Source organism: Notolepis coatsorum, assembly GCF_963971535.1.
Source record: "Notolepis coatsorum genome assembly, contig: SCAFFOLD_1064, whole genome shotgun sequence".
In the NCBI taxonomy this organism is placed as follows: Eukaryota; Metazoa; Chordata; class Actinopteri; order Aulopiformes; family Paralepididae; genus Notolepis; species Notolepis coatsorum.
Window position 1 is genome coordinate 23,286 of NW_028170636.1, and position 22,339 is coordinate 45,624.

Below are 22,339 nucleotides of genomic sequence, written 5' to 3' on the forward strand. Positions count from 1 at the left end.
CAATGTCATGCTCGAGTACATTAGTACGACTAGGGACATCAGAAAACAAACGTGTATGCTGTCTAAGTAGGCGCACCACATCCGTACGCTCAGGAAGTGGTAAGTACGACAGGTGTGAGTCCAAGTCACCTAGTATCTGGGTGTTTGGCAACCGGCCCTGAGAAATCTCCTTCGACACAGAACAGTCGGCTACAATAGGAGATGCAGAAACTGTTAGAACAGCCACAGGCTTGACCCCTGACTGGTCAATCTGAGCCCTATCATTGTACGCCTTCAACATATTGACGTGACATAATCTACTCTTGCGCCTGCGGTCGGGAGTTTTAATCAAGTAGTCGACCTCACCAACTTTGCGCTCAATGGAGTATGGCCCACTGTATTTAGCCTGTAATGCAGACCCAAGAATAGGCGAGAGAACCAACACCTTGTCTCCCGGTGAGAACACCCTATGTCGGGCCCGCCTATCATACCACACCTTCATTTTTCCTTGGGCTACCTTTAGGTTCTCTTTCGCTAGTTCACATGCTCTACTAAGCTTAAGCCTGAAGTCACACACATAGTCCAACAAATTAGTAGAGGAAGGAGTCTGGTCAGCCAACCACTTTTCCTTCAGCAGTTTCAAAGGACCCCTCACTGTGTGGCCGAACACCAGCTCAGCCGGGCTGAATCCAAGAGACTCCTGGGTTACCTCCCTAGCAGCAAACAGAAGCAAAGGAATTCCATCATCCCAGTCTTTGTCGAACTCCGTACAATATGCCCGCAGCATTGTTTTGATAGTCTGGTGAAATCTCTCCAGCGCCCCCTGGGACTCTGGATGATAGGCAGAGGAAGGGCAATGCTGGATAGACAACTGCTGGAGGACCTGAGCAAAGAGACAGGACATGAAGTTAGACCCTTGATCTGATTGAATGACCTTTGGTAGACCAAAAGTCGAAAAAAACCTAACCAGAGCTTTGGATATAGCTGGGGCTGTGATCTTGCGTAAAGGAATGGCTTCAGGAAAACAGGTCGCTGCACACATAATAGTCAAAAGGTACTGGTTCCCTGTCTTAGTTCGAGGGAGGGGACCAACACAGTCAATGAGGATCCGCTCAAAAGGTTCCCCAACGGCAGGGATAGGCTGCAGAGGAGCCTGAGGGATCTTCTGGTTTGGTTTACCAACCACCTGACACACATGGCACGAGCGACAATATTGTGCCACATCTGACTTCAAACCAGGCCAACAAAAATGTCTCAGCACACGGTCATAAGTCTTCCTGACCCCCATGTGACCAGCAAGATCATGATCATGTGCTAGATGCAGTATATCAGGACAATACACGGCTGGAACAACAATCTGAAACACACTGCCCCAGTCATCCAGACTGGACAGGGTAGGTGGTGTCCACTTTCTCATGAGCACGTCATTGCTAACAAAGTATCCTTGAGACATATCTACCATTTCATCCTCTAAAACCGCCTCTTCAAAGAGGGATGACAAGGAGACATCCTTGTTTTGCTCTAGTACCAACTGCTCATGAGACGGAATCACCTTACCAAACCCCTCATCAGGGCCACTTTTCAACTCAACAAAGAACGTGTCACTAAGTGTCATATCACCATCTAAGTTAACAACCTCATGGGTGTCACATTTGACCTTTGACATTGCGCGTGTTACCGCACACACAGGAAACACTCCTGGATGCTTCTGTGCGAGCTCATCAGGAACCTCAGAAACTACAGGGACGGGAATTACAACTGGAGTAGCCAGCACTTTGCCACCGGCCAAATCGTTCCCTAGAATGAAGGACACCCCCTTTATGGGAATGTGAGAACACACTCCTACGACAACATTTCCTGATACTAAGGGAGAGTTTAGCGAGACCTCATGCAAAGGAGTATTCACAAAGCCTCCTCCAAAGCCCTGAACAATGGCACCGGAATGCAATGAAGAATCTTCCGAAAATGGCAAAATCCCATCCAGAATGAGAGACTGGAAAGCTCCTGTATCTCTCCATATTGTAATAGCCTGCCTTGATCCTAATTCACCAACCAGTGAAACAAATCCATCCATCCTAAATGTTGAGGAGCCCTCTAGCTCCCTGTCTGCACCTTTGATACTCCGCACCCCACCCTCTAATGTCGGCATAGGTGTCCTGTCTATGATTTCTACCAGAGCCACCGTTTTTACATTTTTCTGCCTAAGCACAGGGCATCCAGCAACGATATGACCAGGCTCCTTACAGTAAAAACAGATAACCCCCTCTGGGAATGCACTAGCAGAGCCACCTTGCCTAGGAGTCGAAGTAAACCGACCAGCAGACACGGGTGCCGGGAACCGGCTCCCCTGAGAAGGACGCCTACTACCCCTGGACTCCACACGGCCCTCCTCTACAAAGACAGATTTGTGTGTTAACACAAACTCATCAGCCAAGACAGCAGCGTCGGCTATCTTCGATACCATATGCTCATTTAGATGTGTGGAAACGTTATCAGGAACACACCTCTTAAATTCCTCTAGGAGAACCAACTGTCTGAGCTGCTCCCTTGACTCTGCTTTTTGCGAGGTGCACCACCGGTCAAACAGGTTCTCCTTCTCTTTTCCAAATTCAACATAAGACTGCCCCTCCTGCCTACGATAACCTCTAAAACGCTGACGATAGGCCTCGGGGACCAACTCATAAGCCCTCAATATGGAAGCTTTAACCAGCTCATAATCAGCGCTTTGTTCAAGGGACAGAGCAGTGTAGGCTTCTTGTGCCCTACCAACCAAAACACATTGCAGCAGCAGTGTCCAGGCGGTATCAGGCCACTTCAATGTGGTTGCCACCCGTTCAAAAAGGGGAAAATATCTTTCCACGTCTTTCTCAAAGAATGGTGGCACCATCCTAATATTCCTGCCTACATCAAACCTGGAACGTGACTCTGGATGCAGAGAACCCGCCTGCAAGGCAGCATGCTTAAATGCAAGCTCCTTCATTGCACGATCGTGCTCTCTCTCCTCTCTCCTCTCCTCTTGTTGTAGCTGTTTTTCCTTAAGCTCCCGCTCTCTCTCATCTCTCCTCTCCTCTTGTTGTAGCTGTTTTTCCTTAAACTCACGCTCTTGTTGTAGCTGCTTTTCCCTAAATGCCAACTCCCTAGGCCCCCAATCGATGGCAACACCTTCCGCCACGCCAGAGAGTTGTGGAGACACCTCAGACAAAAGAAGCTCATCCACCGTTGCCACAATCACCTGCTCCTCAATGAGTATAGCCCTCAAAGTCCCCAAGGCAGTCGTTTTTAACCGCTTCTCACTGGCAGTAAGCTCCACATTGTAGTGCACAGCAAGCTTCAGAAGCTGCTCTTTGGAAAACCTTCCCAACATCTCGTCAGAGGGGTTCTCAACAAAATCCTTAATGGTAGCCATCGTTACTGTACCAGTCACCACAAGCTACTCACTTTACCCTACAGTCACTAAGAACCACTAACAAACCACGAAGAACCACCAAAGAACCACTGAAAAACCACTAAAGAACCACTGAAGAACCACGAAGAACCACTGAAGAACCATGAAGAATGCTAATGCCAATAATAACAACCATAAAGGGACGCGGTGGAAATGTGAGCTCTACGGAGCGCACCTTTCCAGGTTGCACAAACAAACAAAAAAAAATAAAAAAAACACACCCACCCTAAATAGACGTGTCATACACGCAGGGTGTTAGGTGCTACCAGGTATGCTCACCAAACACTTAAACAAACAAAATAAATCCAACAAAATATTCCAAACAGGTGCGCCTTCTAACCTGATGTGACCACATATGCTTCTACGTCTAAACTGCAGAAAACCCCGTGTTTCCTGGCCGCCCTAACCTACCTACCCTTAAACTAATGCCCTGTAGACCTAACTTTCTTCAACCACACCTGCTACCAGTCAAAGATCATATACAATCATTTCATTGACCGCCCCAGGAGTATGCGGTGCACCGGACGCTAACCAACAACCAGAAAATAATATCCCTATCTACATGTGGTGCCTACTAAACTATATATTTTAACAGCATAAGTAGTCACATCAAATTACAAACAAATACGGCATACTCACCTGTTTGATGAAAATGGCTCAGCCCCCACGTTACACCATGTGTAACGAACACCACCCAAACCATAATATGATGACACCCCGTGCAACACAAAAAAAATAAAATCACCAAACAAAGTGCTAGGGGTAAAAGATCCCGGACGAGCGCCCAATTGTTACGACCCTGGCTCATGGGTACGCAACCTATGTGTAATCAACACCAAAACCCTGTGCTCTAACTCAAAAATGCTACTAAACCAAGGAACTACTAATATAACTATAAGCTAATGTACTGGTAACCCAACGGACAAGGACTGTAAGAACCTGACAGCTCTTTCATTAGGCACAGACCGTGCATGTGTGTTTCTGGGTCTGCCTTTGAAGCTCCCCAGCAGGTAACCAATCAGCACTAGCACTAATTGGCTAATTGGCAGCCCTCACCTGCCTGCCCTGGTGACACAGGAGTAACCAGGCCTCTAGTACATAACAGTGGTCTGTTTAGTTAGTGCACGTTAGTGGACTGTTTAGTGAGTGCAAGTTAGTGGGCTGTTTAGTTAGTGCAAGTTAGTGGACTGTTTAGTTAGTGCAAGTTAGTGGGCTGTTTAGTTAGTGCAAGTTAGTGGACTGTTTAGTTAGTGCAAGTTAGTGGACTGTTTAGTTAGTGCAAGTTAGTGGGCTGTTTAGTTAGTGCAAGTTAGTGGGCTGTTTAGTTAGTGGACTATTTTGGCATTTTGCATGTTGACCCCACGACCCAGACAGACAAAAGCGACTTACAAGTTCTGTACAACAAGTCTGCAGGAAGGGTAAAACTCTGGCAGCTAAGGGTAAGTGATATTGTTCGTCAAACAGTATACAGTAAAACATATTAGCATAGTAATAATATTGGCGAGGTAGATTCCTTAGTAGCAGAGTCCATGGCTGTGAGAGGTAACTGCATCGTGTTTATATATCACAGATACAACAAAACAGCAACAAAAAAGGCATTCATTCAAGTAAGGTCACTTTGTCCTCGTTTTAAAGTTTGTGTCGTTCTCATGTCATGTCTCCGGGAAGGTAACTTTAGCTTTTCATGGACAGAAGAGCTTGTACTACTACTACTACTACTACTACTACTACTACTACTACTACTACTACTACTACTACTACTACTACTACTACTACTACTACTACTACTACTACTACTACTACTACTACTACTACTACTACTACTACTACTACTACTACTACTACTACTACTACTACTACTACTACTACTACTACTACTACTACTACTACTACTACTACTACTACTACTACTACTACTACTACTACTACTACTACTACTACTACTACTACTACTACTACTACTATTATTACTACTACTACTACTGCTACTACTACTACTACTACTACTACTACTACTACTACTACTACTACTACTACTACTACTATTATTATTATTACTACTACTATTATTACTACTACTACTACTACTACTACTACTACTACTACTACTACTACTACTACTACTACTACTACTACTACTACTACTACTACTACTACTACTACTACTACTGCTACTACTACTACTACTACTACTACTACTACTACTACTACTACTATGGCAAGCCGTTTTAACATTTATTCCCATTTTCTAGCTAGCTGGGTACCTAGCTAGCTCATTCACAAGGACAATTTTGCGAATGAACTAGCTGGGTACCCAACTAGCTCATTCGCAAAGATGACCTAGCTAGCTGGGTACCCAGCTAGTTCAATCACAAAGACACATTCGCGAATGAGCTAGCTCACTACCTAGGCTGCAAATGTGTCAGCTAGCTGGGTACCCAGCTAGCTAGGTAGCACGTGTCTTAGCTAGTTAACTAGCTGGCTTTGTCCCATAGGCTTTACACCAAATTTTGCCTCAGCTAGTAGCTAGCTCATTCGCAAAATGGTACTTGCGAATGAGCTAGCTGGGTACCCAGCTAGCTAATGTGTCAGCTAGCTGGGTACCCAGCTAGCTCATTCGCAAGGACCATTTTGCGAATGAGCTAGTTGGGTACCCAGCTAGCTAATGTGTTTTTGCAAATGAACTAGCTGGGTACCTAGCTAGCTCATTCGCAAGGACCATTTTGCGAATGAGCTAGTTGGGTACCCAGCTAGCTAATGTGTTTTTGCAAATGAACTAGCTGGGTACCCAGCTAGCTCATTCACAAAATAGTCCTTGTGAATGAGCTAGCTAGGTACCCAGCTAGTTCATTCGCAAAGACACATTAGCTAGCTGGGTACCTAGCTAGCTCATTCCCAAAATACTCCTTGTGAATGAGCTAGCTAGGTACCCAGCTAGTTCATTCGCAAAGACACATTAGCTAGCTGGGTACCCAACTAGCTAGCTTGTCTTTGCGAATCAGCTAGCTGGGTAGCTAGCTAGCTCATTTGCAAGGACACATTTGTGAATGAGCTAGTTGGTTAACCAGCTAGCTGATTCATGAGTGTTTGGGGGCGGGGGGTGTTGGTGTTTGGGGGCGAGGACCAGGCCAGCAAGGCCTCACCTCCATACTAGTATAGCTGGGCAGGCATAACAGAGTGTGAATGAGCTAGTTCGTTAACGAGCTAGCTCATTCGCAAGGACACATTTGTGAATGAGCTAGTTCGTTAACCAGCTAGCTCATTCGCAAAGACCATTTTGTGAATGAGCTAGCTGGGTACCCAACTAGCTCATTCGCAAAGATGACCTAGCTAGCTGGGTACCCAGCTAGCTAATGTGTCTTTGCGAATGAACTAGCTGGGTACCTAGCTAGCTCATTCACAGGAACAATTTTGCGAATGAACTAGCTAGGTACCCAACTAGCTCATTCGCAAAGATGACCTAGCTAGCTGGGTACCCAGCTAGCTAATGTGTCTTTGCGAATGAACTAGCTGGGTACCTAGCTAGCTCATTCACAGGAACAATTTTGCGAATGAACTAGCTAGGTACCCAACTAGCTCATTCGCAAAGATTACCTAGCTAGCTGGGTACCCAGCTAGTTCATTCGCAAAGACACATTTGCGAATGAGCTAGCTCACTACCTAGGTTGCAAATGTGTCAGCTAGCTGGGTACCCAGCTAGCTAGGTAGCACGTGTCTTAGCTAGTTAACTAGCCGGCTTTGTCCCATAGGCTTTACACCAAATTGTGCCTCAGCTAGTAGCTAGCTCATTCGCAAAATGGTACTTGCGAATGAGCTAGCTGGGTACCCAGCTAGCTGACACATTAGCTAGCTGGGTACCCAGCTAGCTCATTCGCAAGGACCATTTTGCGAATGAACTAGCTGGGTACCCAACTAGTTCATTCGCAAAGATAACCTAGCTAGCTGGTTACCCAGCTAGTTCATTCGCAAGGACCATTTTGCGAATGAACTAGCTGGGTACCCAACTAGTTCATTCGCAAAGATGACCTAGCTAGCTGGGTACCCAACTAGTTCATTCGCAAAGATGACCTAGCTAGCTGGGTACCCAGCTAGTTCATTCGCAAGGACCATTTTGCGAATGAACTAGCTGGGTACCCAACTAGTTCATTCGCAAAGATGACCTAGCTAGCTGGGTACCCAACTAGTTCATTCGCAAAGATGACCTAGCTAGCTGGGTACCCAGCTAGTTCATTCGCAAGGATCATTTTGCGAATGAGCTAGTTGGGTACCCAGCTAGTTCATTCGCAACCTGCGAATGAACTAGTTGGGTACCCAGCTAGTTCATTTGCAACCTGCGAATGAACTAGCTGGGATGAGTAGCAACGTCTGGGGGCGGACGTCTAGGGGCGTGGTACATGACGTAGCTGCTGGTATTTGCATTTCAATGATAGGGCACATTTGATTGGGTCATTCTGAAGTCTGGGGGGCAGGGCTAGGCATACAGAAATACGCTACAGCCCTTTCCGTGCACGGTTCTGTTTATAGTCCCCAGCTCAACAAATTATGTGTTTTAAAATATGTTGCGACCGTCGGATTGTTGTTCAAAACGGAGGGATACTAGCTAAGGTGTGCGGGAGTTGGCGTATATAAGTTGATTGCTTTAAAACGGAGAGAAATGTCGTATTTACGCTGTTTAAAACGGGCTGATGGACGAAAATCTTTGGTTTTAGCCTAACGTATGGGGTGGTGTTCAATTCGCGAGCGGGTAAGGGGCCTACGTAATGTTTAAAGAACAACATCTAAGGTTATATGGAATTTACAAATCTAGATGTGAAGAAAGATTTTGAAAAGATGTTTTAATTTTCTTTTAAATTAGATAAGTTGCCGATGAGGAATCGTAAAAGGACGTGGCGAGGAGAGATGACGTGTGTTCGCTTCGGGTTTGCGCGATGAGCTCTGGGTATCGTAGTTTTAGTGTTTGTGAATGTTAAATGTGGGGAATGTTTGTGCTGCTGTGACACATTAAAGAACAACATCTAAGGTTATGTGGAATTTACAAATCTAGATGTGAAGAAAGATTTTGAAAAGATGTTTTAATTTTCTTTTAAATTAGATAAGTTGCCGATGAGGAATTGTAAAAGGACGTGGCGAGGAGAGATGACGTATGTTCGCTTCGAGTTTGCGCGATGAGCTCTGGGTATCGTAGTTTTAGTGTTTGTGAATGTTAAATGTGGGGAATGTTTGTGCTGCTGTGACACATTAAAGAACAACATCTAAGGTTATGTGGAATTTACAAATCTAGATGTGAAGAAAGATTTTGATTTCTGTTAAATTAGATAAGTTGCCGGATAAATTGCTATCGTTTTACCGGAAGTGGTCACGGACTCACGGCTTCTCAAACTACATTGTTCTACCGTCAACAATGTATTGAATGATCGGGAGAAACACACATCAAAATGGGTGAGTAAATAAGCTGACAATATTAGCATAGATGAATAAATAGCTAACGTTATCCAGTTGACATTACAGATCATAGCTTTCATAACGTCAGCTAACGTTAACGAAAGTAGAGTAGGTAAACACGTTCATGTTAGCTGTACTGGTTGTTCATAGCTTGCTAGCTAGCTAACGTTACCTAACGTTAGTATATCGATAGCCTAATTTAACGTTAGCTATTTATCCATACTCTAACTACAGTAAATGTCTGGATGTAACAGTACTGTATATCTGTATGTCGTGTATGTCATGATGAATTGAAAATGGGGACCTGATGTAAACAAGACTTTCTATCTCTCTGTTATGCAACCCCAATTAGCAGTTGTTTTTACTGTATTTATTCTGCAATCTTAAATAAACAAATCAAACCTTAGCTAATTTCCCCCCATGATGTGATTGATTGAAAACGTTATTAACAGATTGCAGAATGGGTACAATACAGTACGGCTAAATTCACACAAGTACTAAAGATGCAGTTTATGACATAAAGATATACAGTACTTTGTAAGAAAACGAGATAATAAAATATATATACATCCGAAGGGGACTATATTATTCTCATGTACAATGAAGTTGTGATATTTTCTGTATTGTCGCAGTGAAAGGGTTAACCCGTTGGTAGTGTGGTAGTGAAAGGGTGTATGTATCTAGCTTTTTAAATCCATTTCAAGGTACATTCACACACTGTCATACTTTTGTTTCTGAAAGACAACTACTGTTTCATATTGTGTCAGATTCTCAGATAGTGGTCCCCGCCACAACCGTGTCACCTAGTACTTTCTACAAGCTGGGCAATGACTCCTTCAAACTGGTGGCCCAGAAGATGAAGTGGGACGAGGCCAGGAGGCAGTGCCAAGCAGACGACGCATATCTGGCCAATATCCTGAACCCGATAATACAAGCCTTCATTACCCTGCAGATCCATAAGTTATTATCCATAAATTATTATTATTATCTCTGTGTGTGGCGTTAGGCGCTGAGCGTGGCACGAATAAATTATTTTTCAGCCCGCTTTTGTATCGTGCATAAGAACACAAATACTCTCGATAATCTATAGTTTATTTGAAAACTATTCATAAATCAGCCGGAAAATGACAATGTGTTTTGTGTATTCCAGTAAATGGCTATTTTCGTGGAATTTCTCTGAAATTACTAGAACTCTCCGAAACTATACTCGTATTCAAAACGGTATAAAACGGAAATGTACTGATGAAAAAACAATCCGTTTTGTACATCTTTGACTGCAAGCAAGTCATTGATAAGCGACGGGTGTATTAGACACATAGCCATAATTTAAGATATAGTTTATGCATTCGCAAATGTGCTCGTCCTCCCATTGATTAACGTGGTGGCATCCAAGCGATAAATTGTCATATCCGGCTGGCAACCAATGTGTTAACCCTTTCACTGCCACACGACAGAAGGTTAACCCTTTACTATCACGCAACCGACGGCGATGCTCCATCATTAGCTCTGCATCCGTGGAGCTAATGATGGAGCATCGCCGTCGGTTGTGTGATAGTAAAGGGCTAACCTTCTGTATTGTCACAGTGAAAGGGTCAAGGACACTGGGTCAGACAGTTGTTTGTTCACAGAGGATCTTGTTCTCTCTTGTGACTTCTCTTTTCTCAGACTGGCGGCCGGTTCAAGTGGGTGGACAACTGGCCTCTTTCCTAGTCAAGTCAAGTCAAGAGTTTTAATTGTCACGGCATACAGGTATACAATGAAATGCGGGTGGTCTTGCCCGCAACGATGTGCAATACAGTGGTACAACATATAATAGAATCCAATAAAAAAAAAAACATAGTGCAATAAACAGGTACAGGTAACATGGTGTGACATCTCGGTATCTGTACATAGTTATTTACAGAGCATGAAGGACATGCTACACCAAATGGGGGAGAAACGAGCCTACAATGAACGACGCCTGTGTCAGGGCTCTACAGTGCGAGCAAATTGCTCGCATATGCCCCTAAAAATATGTGTGTGCGAACCTGCAAAATCAAGTACTCGCACGGCGTGCGAGTGGGGCCGGCGAGTGCAGAGTACAGCCTCATTCGTCCTTTTTTTTCTCCGCTGCGAGAATCGTTAAAAAACTACAAGTCCCACAGTTCACAGCCGCATAAACGTTCCAATCACAGTAGAGTTTCCTGTGGTCACGCGACTGGAAACTGAAAGTAATTTTTAGCGTCAGCATAGATATATCTATGAGCGTCAGTGTCTGAGTCAGACAATACAGCCATGTATTGCCCATTCATTTTTATTTTGCGCGAAAGATACCGGAGAATGAGAAGTCAGGCGAGGCAGCTCATGTTACAGAGGTGATAGTTAACCAAGATACTGACGCTAGCCAGCATGCTAGCGAGGCTACACCCACTACTACCCCCACTGTAGCACCCAATGTACCCACTGTAGCTAACTAGCTAATGAAGCTACACCCAATGTACCCACTGTAGCTAACGAAGCTACACCCAATGTACCCACTTTAGCTAACGATGCTACACCCACTGGAGCCGGAGGGAAGACATACAAATTTAACGTGAATTGGCTAAACATTTTCCCATGGCTAGAGTTGGAAAACAATGTCATGTTTTGTAAATATTGCAGAAACAGGCAGGCAATACGCCCTTTGTGTCGGGAAACCCGCACCTGAAGAGATTCGGTAGTAAAACACAACGTCTCGCGGCGGCACATCCAGTCATCCAGTGTAGAGATTTGTACATATTGAGAAAGGAGAGACCATCCTTGTGAGTTTGTTTAGCACACACACACAGTGTGGGCCAGTGACTTTGGTGCTATTGCACAGTTCCGTTCCCATTTGAACATGCACATACAGAGTACTACTATACATGTACATTTATTTTTGTTTAAAAAATGTGAGTTTGTTTAGCACACACAGTGTGGGCCAGTGACTTTGGTGCTATTGCACAGTTCCGTTCCCATTTGAACATGCACATACAGAGTACTACTATACATGTACATTTATTTTTGTTTAAAAAAATGTGAGTTTGTTAATAAACTCAGTTACTAGAAAAAAATTCACTGTGCTCCTAAATTTCTTTGTGTGCTCCTAAATTTTTTCATTTAGGAGCACCTGTGCCCCTAATGAAAAAGGTTAGCGTAGAGCCCTGTCTACATGGACGTGGACCGAACGTGGAAGACGGCAGCATGCAGCAACAGCCACTACTCTCTCTGCAAGAGGTCACCAGGTCTGAATATCTCTATATGATGATAATAATAATAATAATAATAATAATAATAATAATAATAATAATAATAATAATAATAATAATAATAATAATAATAATAATAATAATAATAATAATAATAATAATAATAATAATAATAATAATAATAATAATAATAATAATAATAATAACTTAATTTGCATAGCACCTTCACAGCAGTAATGTAGACATAATGGACATAAAATAGACATAGGCATAATATTAGCATGCAATTAGCATAAAATAGTGCAATAGTGCAGTGCAATAAAATCGCTCAATTTTCCAGTACAATAATCACTGTGCATGTAATGAGTATAAGTAGCAGAGTGTATTAAAAGGCTACGGTGAACGAGGTACGTATTTAGCTTACTTTTGAAAATATTTAGTGATCTAGCCTAATGTCCATAGGGTGTTCCATGGCTTTGGTGCATCATTCGCAAAGGCTGCCTCCTTGATTTTCTTTTGGCTGTGGTTGGGAACCTTCAATAAACCAGTAGTCATTCATTAATTTGGTCGTCCTCAGACGGGTTCGCCAGTGGAGATTCCAATCATCCCGATCCTCCATACATCCGACCAGTTGCGTAGGTCTCTCCACACCTGCGTCCTTCCTCAGTATGTCTACATATGTTAGTGTGGGACGTCCTCTTGGTCGGGGCCCGTGTGTTGGCTCCCAGAGCACCAGCTTGGTGTGGGACGTCCTCTTGGTCGGGGCCCGTGTGTCGGCTCCCAGAGCACTAGCTTGGTGTGGGACGTCCTCTTGGTCGGGGCCCGTGTGTCGGCTCCCAGAGCACTAGCTTGGTGTGGGACGTCCTCTTGGTCGGGGCCCGTGTGTTGCCTCCCAGAGCACTAGCTTGGTGTGGGACGTCCTCTTGGTCGGGGCCCGTGTGTTGGCTCCCAGAGCACTAGCTTGGTGTGGGACGTCCTCTTGGTCGGGGCCCGTGTGTTGGCTCCCAGAGCACTAGCTTGGTGTGGGACGTCCTCTTGGTCCCCGTGTGTTGGCTCCCAGAGCACTAGCTTGGTGTGGGACGTCCTCTTGGTCGGGGCCCGTGTGTTGGCTCCCAGAGCACTAGCTTGGTGTGGGACGTCCTCTTGGTCGGGGCCCGTGTGTTGTCTCCCAGAGCACTAGCTTGGTGTGGGACGTCCTCTTGGTCGGGGCCCGTGTGTTGGCTCCCAGAGCACTAGCTTGGTGTGGGACGTCCTCTTGGCCCCCGTGTGTCGGCTCCCAGAGCACCAGCTTGGTGTGGGACGTCCTCTTGGCCCCCGTGTGTCGGCTCCCAGAGCACCAGCTTGGTGTGGGACGTCCTCTTGGCCCCCGTGTGTTGGCTCCCAGAGCACCAGCTTGGTGTGGGACGTCCTCTTGGTCGGGGCCCGTGTGTCGGCTCCCAGAGCACTAGCTTGGTGTGGGACGTCCTCTTGGTCGGGGCCCGTGTGTCGGCTCCCAGAGCACTAGCTTGGTGTGGGACGTCCTCTTGGTCGGGGCCCGTGTGTCGGCTCCCAGAGCACCAGCTTGGTGTGGGACGTCCTCTTGGTCGGGGCCCGTGTGTTGGCTCCCAGAGCACCAGCTTGGTGTGGGACGTCCTCTTGGTCGGGGCCCGTGTGTCGGCTCCCAGAGCACCAGCTTGGTGTGGGACGTCCTCTTGGCCCCCGTGTGTCGGCTCCCAGAGCACCAGCTTGGTGTGGGACGTCCTCTTGGTCGGGGCCCGTGTGTTGGCTCCCAGAGCACCAGCTTGGTGTGGGACGTCCTCTTGGCCCCCGTGTGTCGGCTCCCAGAGCACCAGCTTGGTGTGGGACGTCCTCTTGGTCGGGGCCCGTGTGTCGGCTCCCAGAGCACCAGCTTGGTGTGGGACGTCCTCTTGGTCGGGGCCCGTGTGTCGGCTCCCAGAGCACCAGCTTGGTGTGGGACGTCCTCTTGGTCGGGGCCCGTGTGTTGGCTCCCAGAGCACCAGCTTGGTGTGGGACGTCCTCTTGGTCGGGGCCCGTGTGTCGGCTCCCAGAGCACCAGCTTGCTAGTCGGAAGTACCTGGTGTCGGGGGCAGTGACCTGCAAGTTTCATCCTCCTGGATGCCACCTTGTCGCTCAGCCTTGGTAGTCCCCCGTACAGATGCTTGTTGGTTACATGCTCATTCAGTACGCAGTTTCCCGCCTGATCTCAAACCTACCGAAGTCGGCCCATGTCACCCCACTTCTTAGGGACCTGCACTGGCTCCCCATTGCCGCACGAATCCGCTTCAAGGCCCTCGACCTAGCATACCGTGTGGCAAAGGGAACGGCTCCCGCCTACCTCCGGTCAATGGTCTCTAACTACACACCCTCAAGACCCCTACGCTCTGCATCTTCTGGCCGCCTCAGACCTACTCCTATCCAAGCTCCGGGAGGGTCATCAAAGAGAAGCCGCCTATTCTCAGTCCTTGCCCCATAATGGTAGAACGAACTTCCCACCACAGTTAGGACAGCCGAAACTCATCCAATCTTTTGCTGTCGACTAAAGACACACTTCTTCAACCAATATCTGAAATACAATTAATAAATATATCTAACCCTAACTAACCTTACTGTCATGCACTTGTCCTAATATACTAACCCAGTGGTTATTCCTAATACCATTATTTATTGTTAACTTGTACGAAAGGGGTACTAGAACTAGCAAACTCTTCCACACAATTCTCAAACAATGCAAGGGGAATTGAGAACATAATAACTAACATTCTCACATAGCAAGTGAGAAAATGAAGAACAACTGTGAAAATTAAGAACAACTGTATTTCAGCAAATGTACTTCATTCAAACACTCTCTGAATGAACACTCTCCATATCTCTCTCACACTCTCTCCATCTCACACACTCTCTCTCTCTCTCTCTCTCTCTCTCACACATGCACAAAGTGTAACAGGCGAGGGATAATACAGTTCAAACAAATAAGTGTATTTCTCTGTCTGTCAGATTCTATCTCTCCCCCACTGTGTCTCTCCCTCTCCATCTCTCTCCCCCCTCTCTCTCCTCTTTCTCTCTCCCTCTATCTCCTTCCCTTTCTCTCTCCTTCTCTCTCCCTCTCTCTCCTTCCCTTTCTCTCTCCCTCTCTCTCTTCCCCCTCTCTCTCCCCCTCATTCTGTCTCTCTCACACACACACACAAATTTTGCGTGGGCTGATCCATAGTGGGCGAGTGCCTGCGGTCAACCGCGGTGGCGATCAAACTAAAATATTTTTATTGTTTGCGGTTAATTTGCGACCTGGTTAGTTAAAATACAAATATAATTAGCATAATACCGCCGATATCCTGCATCAAATCCCGACTCTTTCCAGAGGGATCTTCTTCCAATCAAATAAAGTCTAATCCGACGGCAGTAACAGCATAAGGATGAATGAATAGTGATGTGGATGTAAATCAACAAAACACTTGTAGTTAGGGCTGGGCGATATGGCCTAAATATGATATCACGATATTTTCTGACCTTTCGGCGATACACGATACACATCACGATGTTTTTCTTTTTTACCCCAAACAATTCATTATGAGGCTTACCAAGACAGTATTTGAGTTTGCAAGCTAACATTAAAGACAAAATAAAATACCCATGCATTTAGCATTTTTATATTAGATTTAGATTATTAGATTATATATTGCATATGAGATATTATATGATTTAGATATGAAATATGATGAATTGAAAATGGGGGACCCTGATGTAAACAAGACTAAAGTCTTTCTCTGGTCTGCATCCCCTTAACAATTGTATGTATTGAGCTGTACTGTACCCATTCTGCAATATGTTAAAGTTTTAAATCAATCAATCAATAAATAGCATTTTAGCATTTTTATGAAACTACTGTATATATGTATGTCTCTAAATGTTTTGATGAATTGAAAATGGAGGACCCTTATGTAAAAAAGCCGAAAGTCTTTTTCTGGTCTTCATCCTCCTGTACTGTATTGTACCCATTCTGCAACCTTTTAATACAGTTTTCATTCATTCATTCTGACGGAAACATAATCATTTTGATTGACAGTCGAGTCTGCCAATGACGTCACACCGCTTGCACCCGCCCTGCTGTTCTTAGCACCAATCGGCAAGCGTTTGACTTCCTGAATGTCCCGTGTGCTAAACATCAACAAAGCTACTAACGTTAGCTCCCCGCGGCCGTCGAGTAGGAGACCAGTGCTTGACTAAATGAGGCATAATGATTTTACTACAACGAATGTTATAATAAAAGCCTTTCCATACATCTGTCTGATTGAAAACTTTATTAACAGACCGCGGAATGGGCATATCTCAGCACAGGCTGAGATATGAACGAGTAACGTGTGGACAGATTGACGCGACACAATCCTCTTGGGCAAAACATCACGATATCCACGATACGTTGAAAAAGTGTATCGTTAATGAACTGTACCCGATATTTATATAATATCGTCATATCGCCCAGCCCTACTTGTAGTCCATTCTAGAAGTGACGGAAGGCTTTGAGAAACGAGTGTTCAGTCGCTCGGTATAGTGTGTGGCTACTTACCAGCTTTCGCTATGCGAAACTTAATTTAGTCTCTTGAAACCTGTTTTTTCATGCATTAGTATTATCTCATCCCGATTCTCCTTATTTCAGGTGAGTGGCACTGGATCGACAACAGCGTCGTGGACTACACCAACTGGAAAGTCGGGTATCTCATGATGCAGCAGTTAAGGTGTTGATACCATTCAGCACCACATATCTGTGTGAAGCTGGCTTTTCATCCATGACGGCTCTGAAAACAAAATATAGGGCCAAGTTGAGCCTTGAGGATGACATGCGTGTTGCCTTGTCAAAGATCTCCCCACGTATTGACCGTATTATTAGCCGGCAGCAGCAGACCTCGCATTGAGCTAGAAATTTCCACTGAGTGAACTAGTGCTTATTTTCTGTATTTATTTATATTTTTTGAGAAATGGTAACTTGGTGATCCTTTTCTGTATTTAAAAAGAATACATGATTTTCTGTTTTTGAGAAATGGTCAAACTTATCCAAATATGCTATTTTTATGGAGAACAGTGCAGTGCAGCTGCAACAGATAGCACTTTAGTGATCCTTTTCTGTATTTAAAAAAAATACATGATTTTCTGTTTTTGAGAAATGGTCACACTTATACAAATATGCTATTTTTATGGAAAAGTGTGCAGCTGCATGTGCAGCTGCAACAGATAGCACTTTAGTGATAATTTTCTGTAATTATTAATGCTATTTGATTTACTAATAACTACAAGCAGTGTAATGTCAACAGTACTAAGCCATTTAGACCTGAAACACCTGTTAATAATGCATTATATAGCCTGCATATACACACAAATGTGTTTCCCGGTTTCTTAAATAAACATTATTTTTGAAAGCAAGCACTTTTGTCATCATTGTAGCAAAAAAGACAGGACCGGAAAAGTCTTTATCGTATGTAGGGGTGACCCCCCCCCCCCCCCCCCCCAACCACCTCCAATGTACAGTCCCCCCCCCCCACCCCACCTACCCAACCTCCTCCAATGTACAGTTTCTACGTCAAATGTATATACTCTCTTTTCTGGACTATTTTTGTATCACAAACGGTACTGTATTTGCAAATCTGGTAAATCTGGTATGTCATAAATGTATAGATGTAGCAGTACTGTCTATCTGTGTGTCATGTATGTCATATATGTCCTGATGAATTGAAAATGGGGGACCCTGATGTAAACAAGACGAAAGCCTTTCTCTGGTCTGCATCCCCTTAACAATTGTGTGTATTGAGCTGTACTGTACTGTACCCATTCTGCAATATGTTAATACAGTTTTCAATCAATCATTCGGTCATGTTGCATTGCAACTACCGCCCTGTTTCTATTCTTATCTCCATCTCGAAAGTCATGGAAAAAATAGTCTACGAACAGGTCGAAAAGTACCTAGCGGAAAAAAATCTAATCTACGAATTCCAATCTGGCTTCAGAACATCCCACTCCACTGACACATTGATTGATTGAAAAGTTTATTAACAGATTGCAGAATGGGTACAGTACAGCTCAATACATACAATTGTTAAGGGGATGCAGACCAGAGAAAGACTTTCGTCTTGTTTACATCAGGGTCCCCCATTTTCATTCATTCATCATCAATTCACCTGCTCTATTTGAACGACCACATCAAACAAGAGGTGGACGCAGGCAAATACTGCGGCATGGTCATGCTGGACCTACAAAAGGCCTTCGACACTGTCAATCACTCCATTCTGATTGAGTGAGCTGGATGCAATCCTACCTGCAGCTGTGTTTGTCGACGGTGACTTGAAATGCAAAGCAGTTGAATATATATATATTCCATGAAATATGACAGAATCAACAGACGAATATTTATGTGGCGATAAAATACAAGACTTTGAATGCGATATCGACCCAGAAAGACGTGTTTAATTCCATTGAAGCCAATTGTAATTATTATACGGAGTAACAATTTAGTGAATGTATAGTATTAGATAACACATTTTCGTTAATACATTTCAAGGGGGGTCTATGTAGAAGACGTCAATGCTGCTTACAATACTTTTTTGAATATCTATCGGACACTTTACGATAGGCACTGCCCAATGGTTCAACATAAACAAAAAAGTAATGACAATATAAAACCATGGATAACAAAGTGGTTAGAGAATGCATGTAAAAAGAAAAACAAACTATAGAGATTTGATCAAATGTAGAAAAAAGGCTGCTGAAACTAAATACAAAGTGTATAAGAATAAGTTAGTATTCATTATGAGATGGGCCAAGAAAGATTATTACAATAGATTGTTAGGCGGAAATAAAAATAATAAATAAGGTAATGGGAAATAAATCAGCGTCCATAAAAATGCCTAGCCATTTCATTAGTAATAGTAAGACTATAAAAAACATGAATGAGGTGGTTAATGAATTCAACAATTTTTTTGTGAATGTGGGGCCAAATCTGGCAGATGCCATTCAAAAACACGATGAACCATTACAGGAAGGATGGAGAGGAGATAGTAAAGTACTGCAGTCTATGTTTTTGGGAAATGTCAGTGAAGCAGAAATCATATCCATTGTATCAAAGTCAAAGAATAAGACATCCATTGACAGTGATGGGATAATAATAATTTTATTTGTATAGCACTTTTCATACAGAGGTTGCAGTTCAAAGTGCTTCACAACAGTAGAACATACAGGCATAAGCAAGCATAAAAAAATTATAAGAACATTTAAATACAAAGAGATAGAGATACAGTAATACAAATCTAGTCCCTTTGCAGGTTGATGTGAACACAACATGCAAAGAACATGCAATACAAAGATAATAAACATACATACTAATTGTGTAGTAGTTATTATTATTGTATTAATATTCTACAGTATCGGCAGATCGCTGCCATCTCAAATGAATCTTCTGTACATCCCTGCAAGAAAGCCATTGAGAATATATATACTGTGTTATTTAATTTATTTAATCCATATGTGTTGTCTGGAAGCACTTTGCCGTATTCTATTATAATATTTTTTTTGTTTGTGTTTTATGTTACATACGTCTGGTGGCAATCAATTTCCCCCTTTGGGGATTAATACAGTATATTCTCTCAAATCATTTTCAATTCTCCGTTTTCTATCAACAAATCTCGCATATCCTTGTCAGACAGATTGCCATACATGTCCTATTACATTCTAACATTTCTCTACTCTACTACTGTAACGTTGAATCTTGAGACACAACTATATTTGAAAGGAACTGCAAACTTGAACCACGGCCGTGACGTATGTTCGCTTCCGGTTTGCGCGATGAGTTACTGTATAAACGGTTTCCATCTAGTCCCTTTGCAGGTTGATGTGAACACAACATGCAAAGAACATGCAATACAAAGATAATAAACGTACATACTAATTGTGTAGTAGTTAGTTATTATTATTAAACACTAAAACTACGATACCCAGAGCTCATTGCGCAAACCGGAAGCGAACATACGTCAACTTTCCTCGCCACGTCCTTTCCTCGCCACGTCCTTTAACTATTCCTCACCGGCAACTTATCTAATTTAAAAGAAAATTAAAACATCTTTTCAAAATCTTTCTTCACATCTAGATTTGTAAATTCCACATAACCTTAGATGTTGTTCTTTAAACATTACGTAGGCCCCTTACCCGCTCGCGAATTGAACGCCACCCATACGTTAGGCTAAAACCAAAGATTTTCGTCCATCAGCCCGTTTTAAACAGCGTAAATACGACATTTCTCTCCGTTCTTAAAGCAATCAACTTATATACGCCAACTCCCCCACACCTTAGCTAGTATCCCTGCGTTTTTAACAACAATCCGACGGTCGCAACATATTTTAAAACACATAATATTAGCTAAAACCAAAGATTTTCGTCCATCAGCCCGTTTTAAACAGCGTAAATACGACATTTCTCTCCGTTCTTAAAGCAATCAACTTATATACGCCAACTCCCCCACACCTTAGCTTGTATCCCTCCGTTTTTAACAACAATCCAAGGTCGCAACATATTTTAAAACACATAATTTGTTGAGCTGGGGACTATAAACAGATCCAGGGTGCACGGAAAGGGCTGTAGCGTATTTCTGTATGCCTAGCCCTGCCCCCAGACTTCAGAATGACCCAATCAAATGTGCCCTGTCATTGAAATGCAAATACCAGCATCTGCGTCATGTACCACGCCCCTAGACGTCCGCCCCCAGACGTTGCTACTCATCTCAGCTAGTTCATTCGCAGGTTGCGAATGAACTAGCTGGGTACCCAACTAGCTCATTCGCAAAGATGACCTAGCTAGCTGGGTACCCAGCTAGCTAATGTGTCTTTGCGAATGAACTAGCTGGGTACCTAGCTAGTTCATTCGCAAGGATCATTTTGCGAATGAACTAGCTGGGTACCCAACTAGTTCATTCGCAAAGATGACCTAGCTAGCTGGGTACCCAGCTAGTTCATTCGCAAGGATCATTTTGCGAATGAGCTAGTTGGGTACCCAACTAGCTCATTCGCAAAGATGACCTAGCTAGCTGGGTACCTAGCTAGCTCATTCGCAAAGACACATTTGCGAATGAGCTAGCTCACTACCTAGGTTGCAAATGTGTCAGCTAGCTGGGTACCCAGCTAGCTAGGTAGCACGTGTCTTAGCTAGTTAACTAGCCGGCTTTGTCCCATAGGCTTTACACCAAATTTTGCCTCAGCTAGTAGCTAGCTCATTCGCAAAATGGTCCTTGCGAATGAGCTAGCTGGGTACCCAGCTAGCTGACACATTAGCTAGCTGGGTACCCAGCTAGCTCATTCGCAAGGACCATTTTGCGAATGAACTAGCTGGGTACCCAACTAGTTCATTCGCAAAGATGACCTAGCTAGTTCATTCGCAAGGATCATTTTGCGAATGAACTAGCTGGGTACCCAACTAGTTCATTCGCAAAGATGACCTAGCTAGCTGGGTACCCAGCTAGTTCATTCGCAAGGATCATTTTGCGAATGAGCTAGTTGGGTACCCAGCTAGTTCATTCGCAAAGATGACCTAGCTAGCTGGGTACCCAGCTAGTTCATTCGCAAGGATCATTTTGCGAATGAGCTAGTTGGGTACCCAGCTAGTTCATTCGCAACCTGCGAATGAACTAGCTGGGATGAGTAGCAACGTCTGGGGGCGGACGTCTAGGGGCGTGGTACATGACGTAGCTGCTGGTATTTGCATTTCAATGATAGGGCACATTTGATTGGGTCATTCTGAAGTCTGGGGGCAGGGCTAGGCATACAGAAATACGCTACAGCCCTTTCCATGCACCCTGGTTCTGTTTATAGTCCCCAGCTCAACAAATTATGTGTTTTAAAATATGTTGCGACCTTGGATTGTTGTTAAAAACGGAGGGATACTAGCTAAGGTGTGCGGGAGTTGGCGTATATAAGTTGATTGCTTTAAAACGGAGAGAAATGTCGTATTTACGCTGTTTAAAACGGGCTGATGGACGAAAATCTTTGGTTTTAGCTAATATTATGCGTTTTAAAATATGTTGCGACCGTCGGATTGTTGTTAAAAACGCAGGGATACTAGCTAAGGTGTGCGGGAGTTGGCGTATATAAGTTGATTGCTTTAAGAACGGAGAGAAATGGCGTATTTACGCTGTTTAAAACGGGCTGATGGACGAAAATCTTTGGTTTTAGCCTAACGTATGGGGTGGCGTTCAATTCGCGAGCGGGTAAGGGGCCTACGTAATGTTTAAAGAACAACA

The 22,339-nt window shown here is 44.0% G+C and overlaps 1 protein-coding gene across 4 annotated transcripts; it reads left to right on the top strand.

Annotated features, from left to right (window-relative positions):
- Nucleotides 1-8,764: 8,764 nt before the first annotated feature.
- On the top strand, nucleotides 8,765-17,447 carry LOC311248478 (macrophage mannose receptor 1-like). Of its 4 annotated transcripts, none has more exons than XR_014620951.1 (5): nucleotides 8,765-8,863; nucleotides 9,634-9,826; nucleotides 10,532-10,615; nucleotides 11,988-12,108; nucleotides 16,724-17,447. XR_014620951.1 is itself a non-coding variant. In XM_084339353.1 (4 exons), exons 1-4 carry the CDS (start codon nucleotides 8,860-8,862, stop codon nucleotides 16,725-16,727), a joined length of 285 nt encoding a protein of 94 aa, XP_084195479.1. In that variant the 5' UTR covers nucleotides 8,765-8,859; the 3' UTR covers nucleotides 16,728-17,447. The 4 variants fall into 4 exon arrangements, 1 of the variants encoding a protein (XP_084195479.1); XR_014620952.1 differs by having other exon boundaries at nucleotides 11,988-12,100; XR_014620953.1 differs by having other exon boundaries at nucleotides 12,014-12,108.
- Nucleotides 17,448-22,339: the final 4,892 nt, after the last annotated feature.

Bases quoted from the DNA above. Each gene is read 5' to 3' on its own strand.
- LOC311248478 (XM_084339353.1), top strand. The intron at 9,827-10,531 runs GTTATTATCCAT...CTCTTTTCTCAG, and splicing joins ATTACCCTGCAGATCCATAA to ACTGGCGGCCGGTTCAAGTG.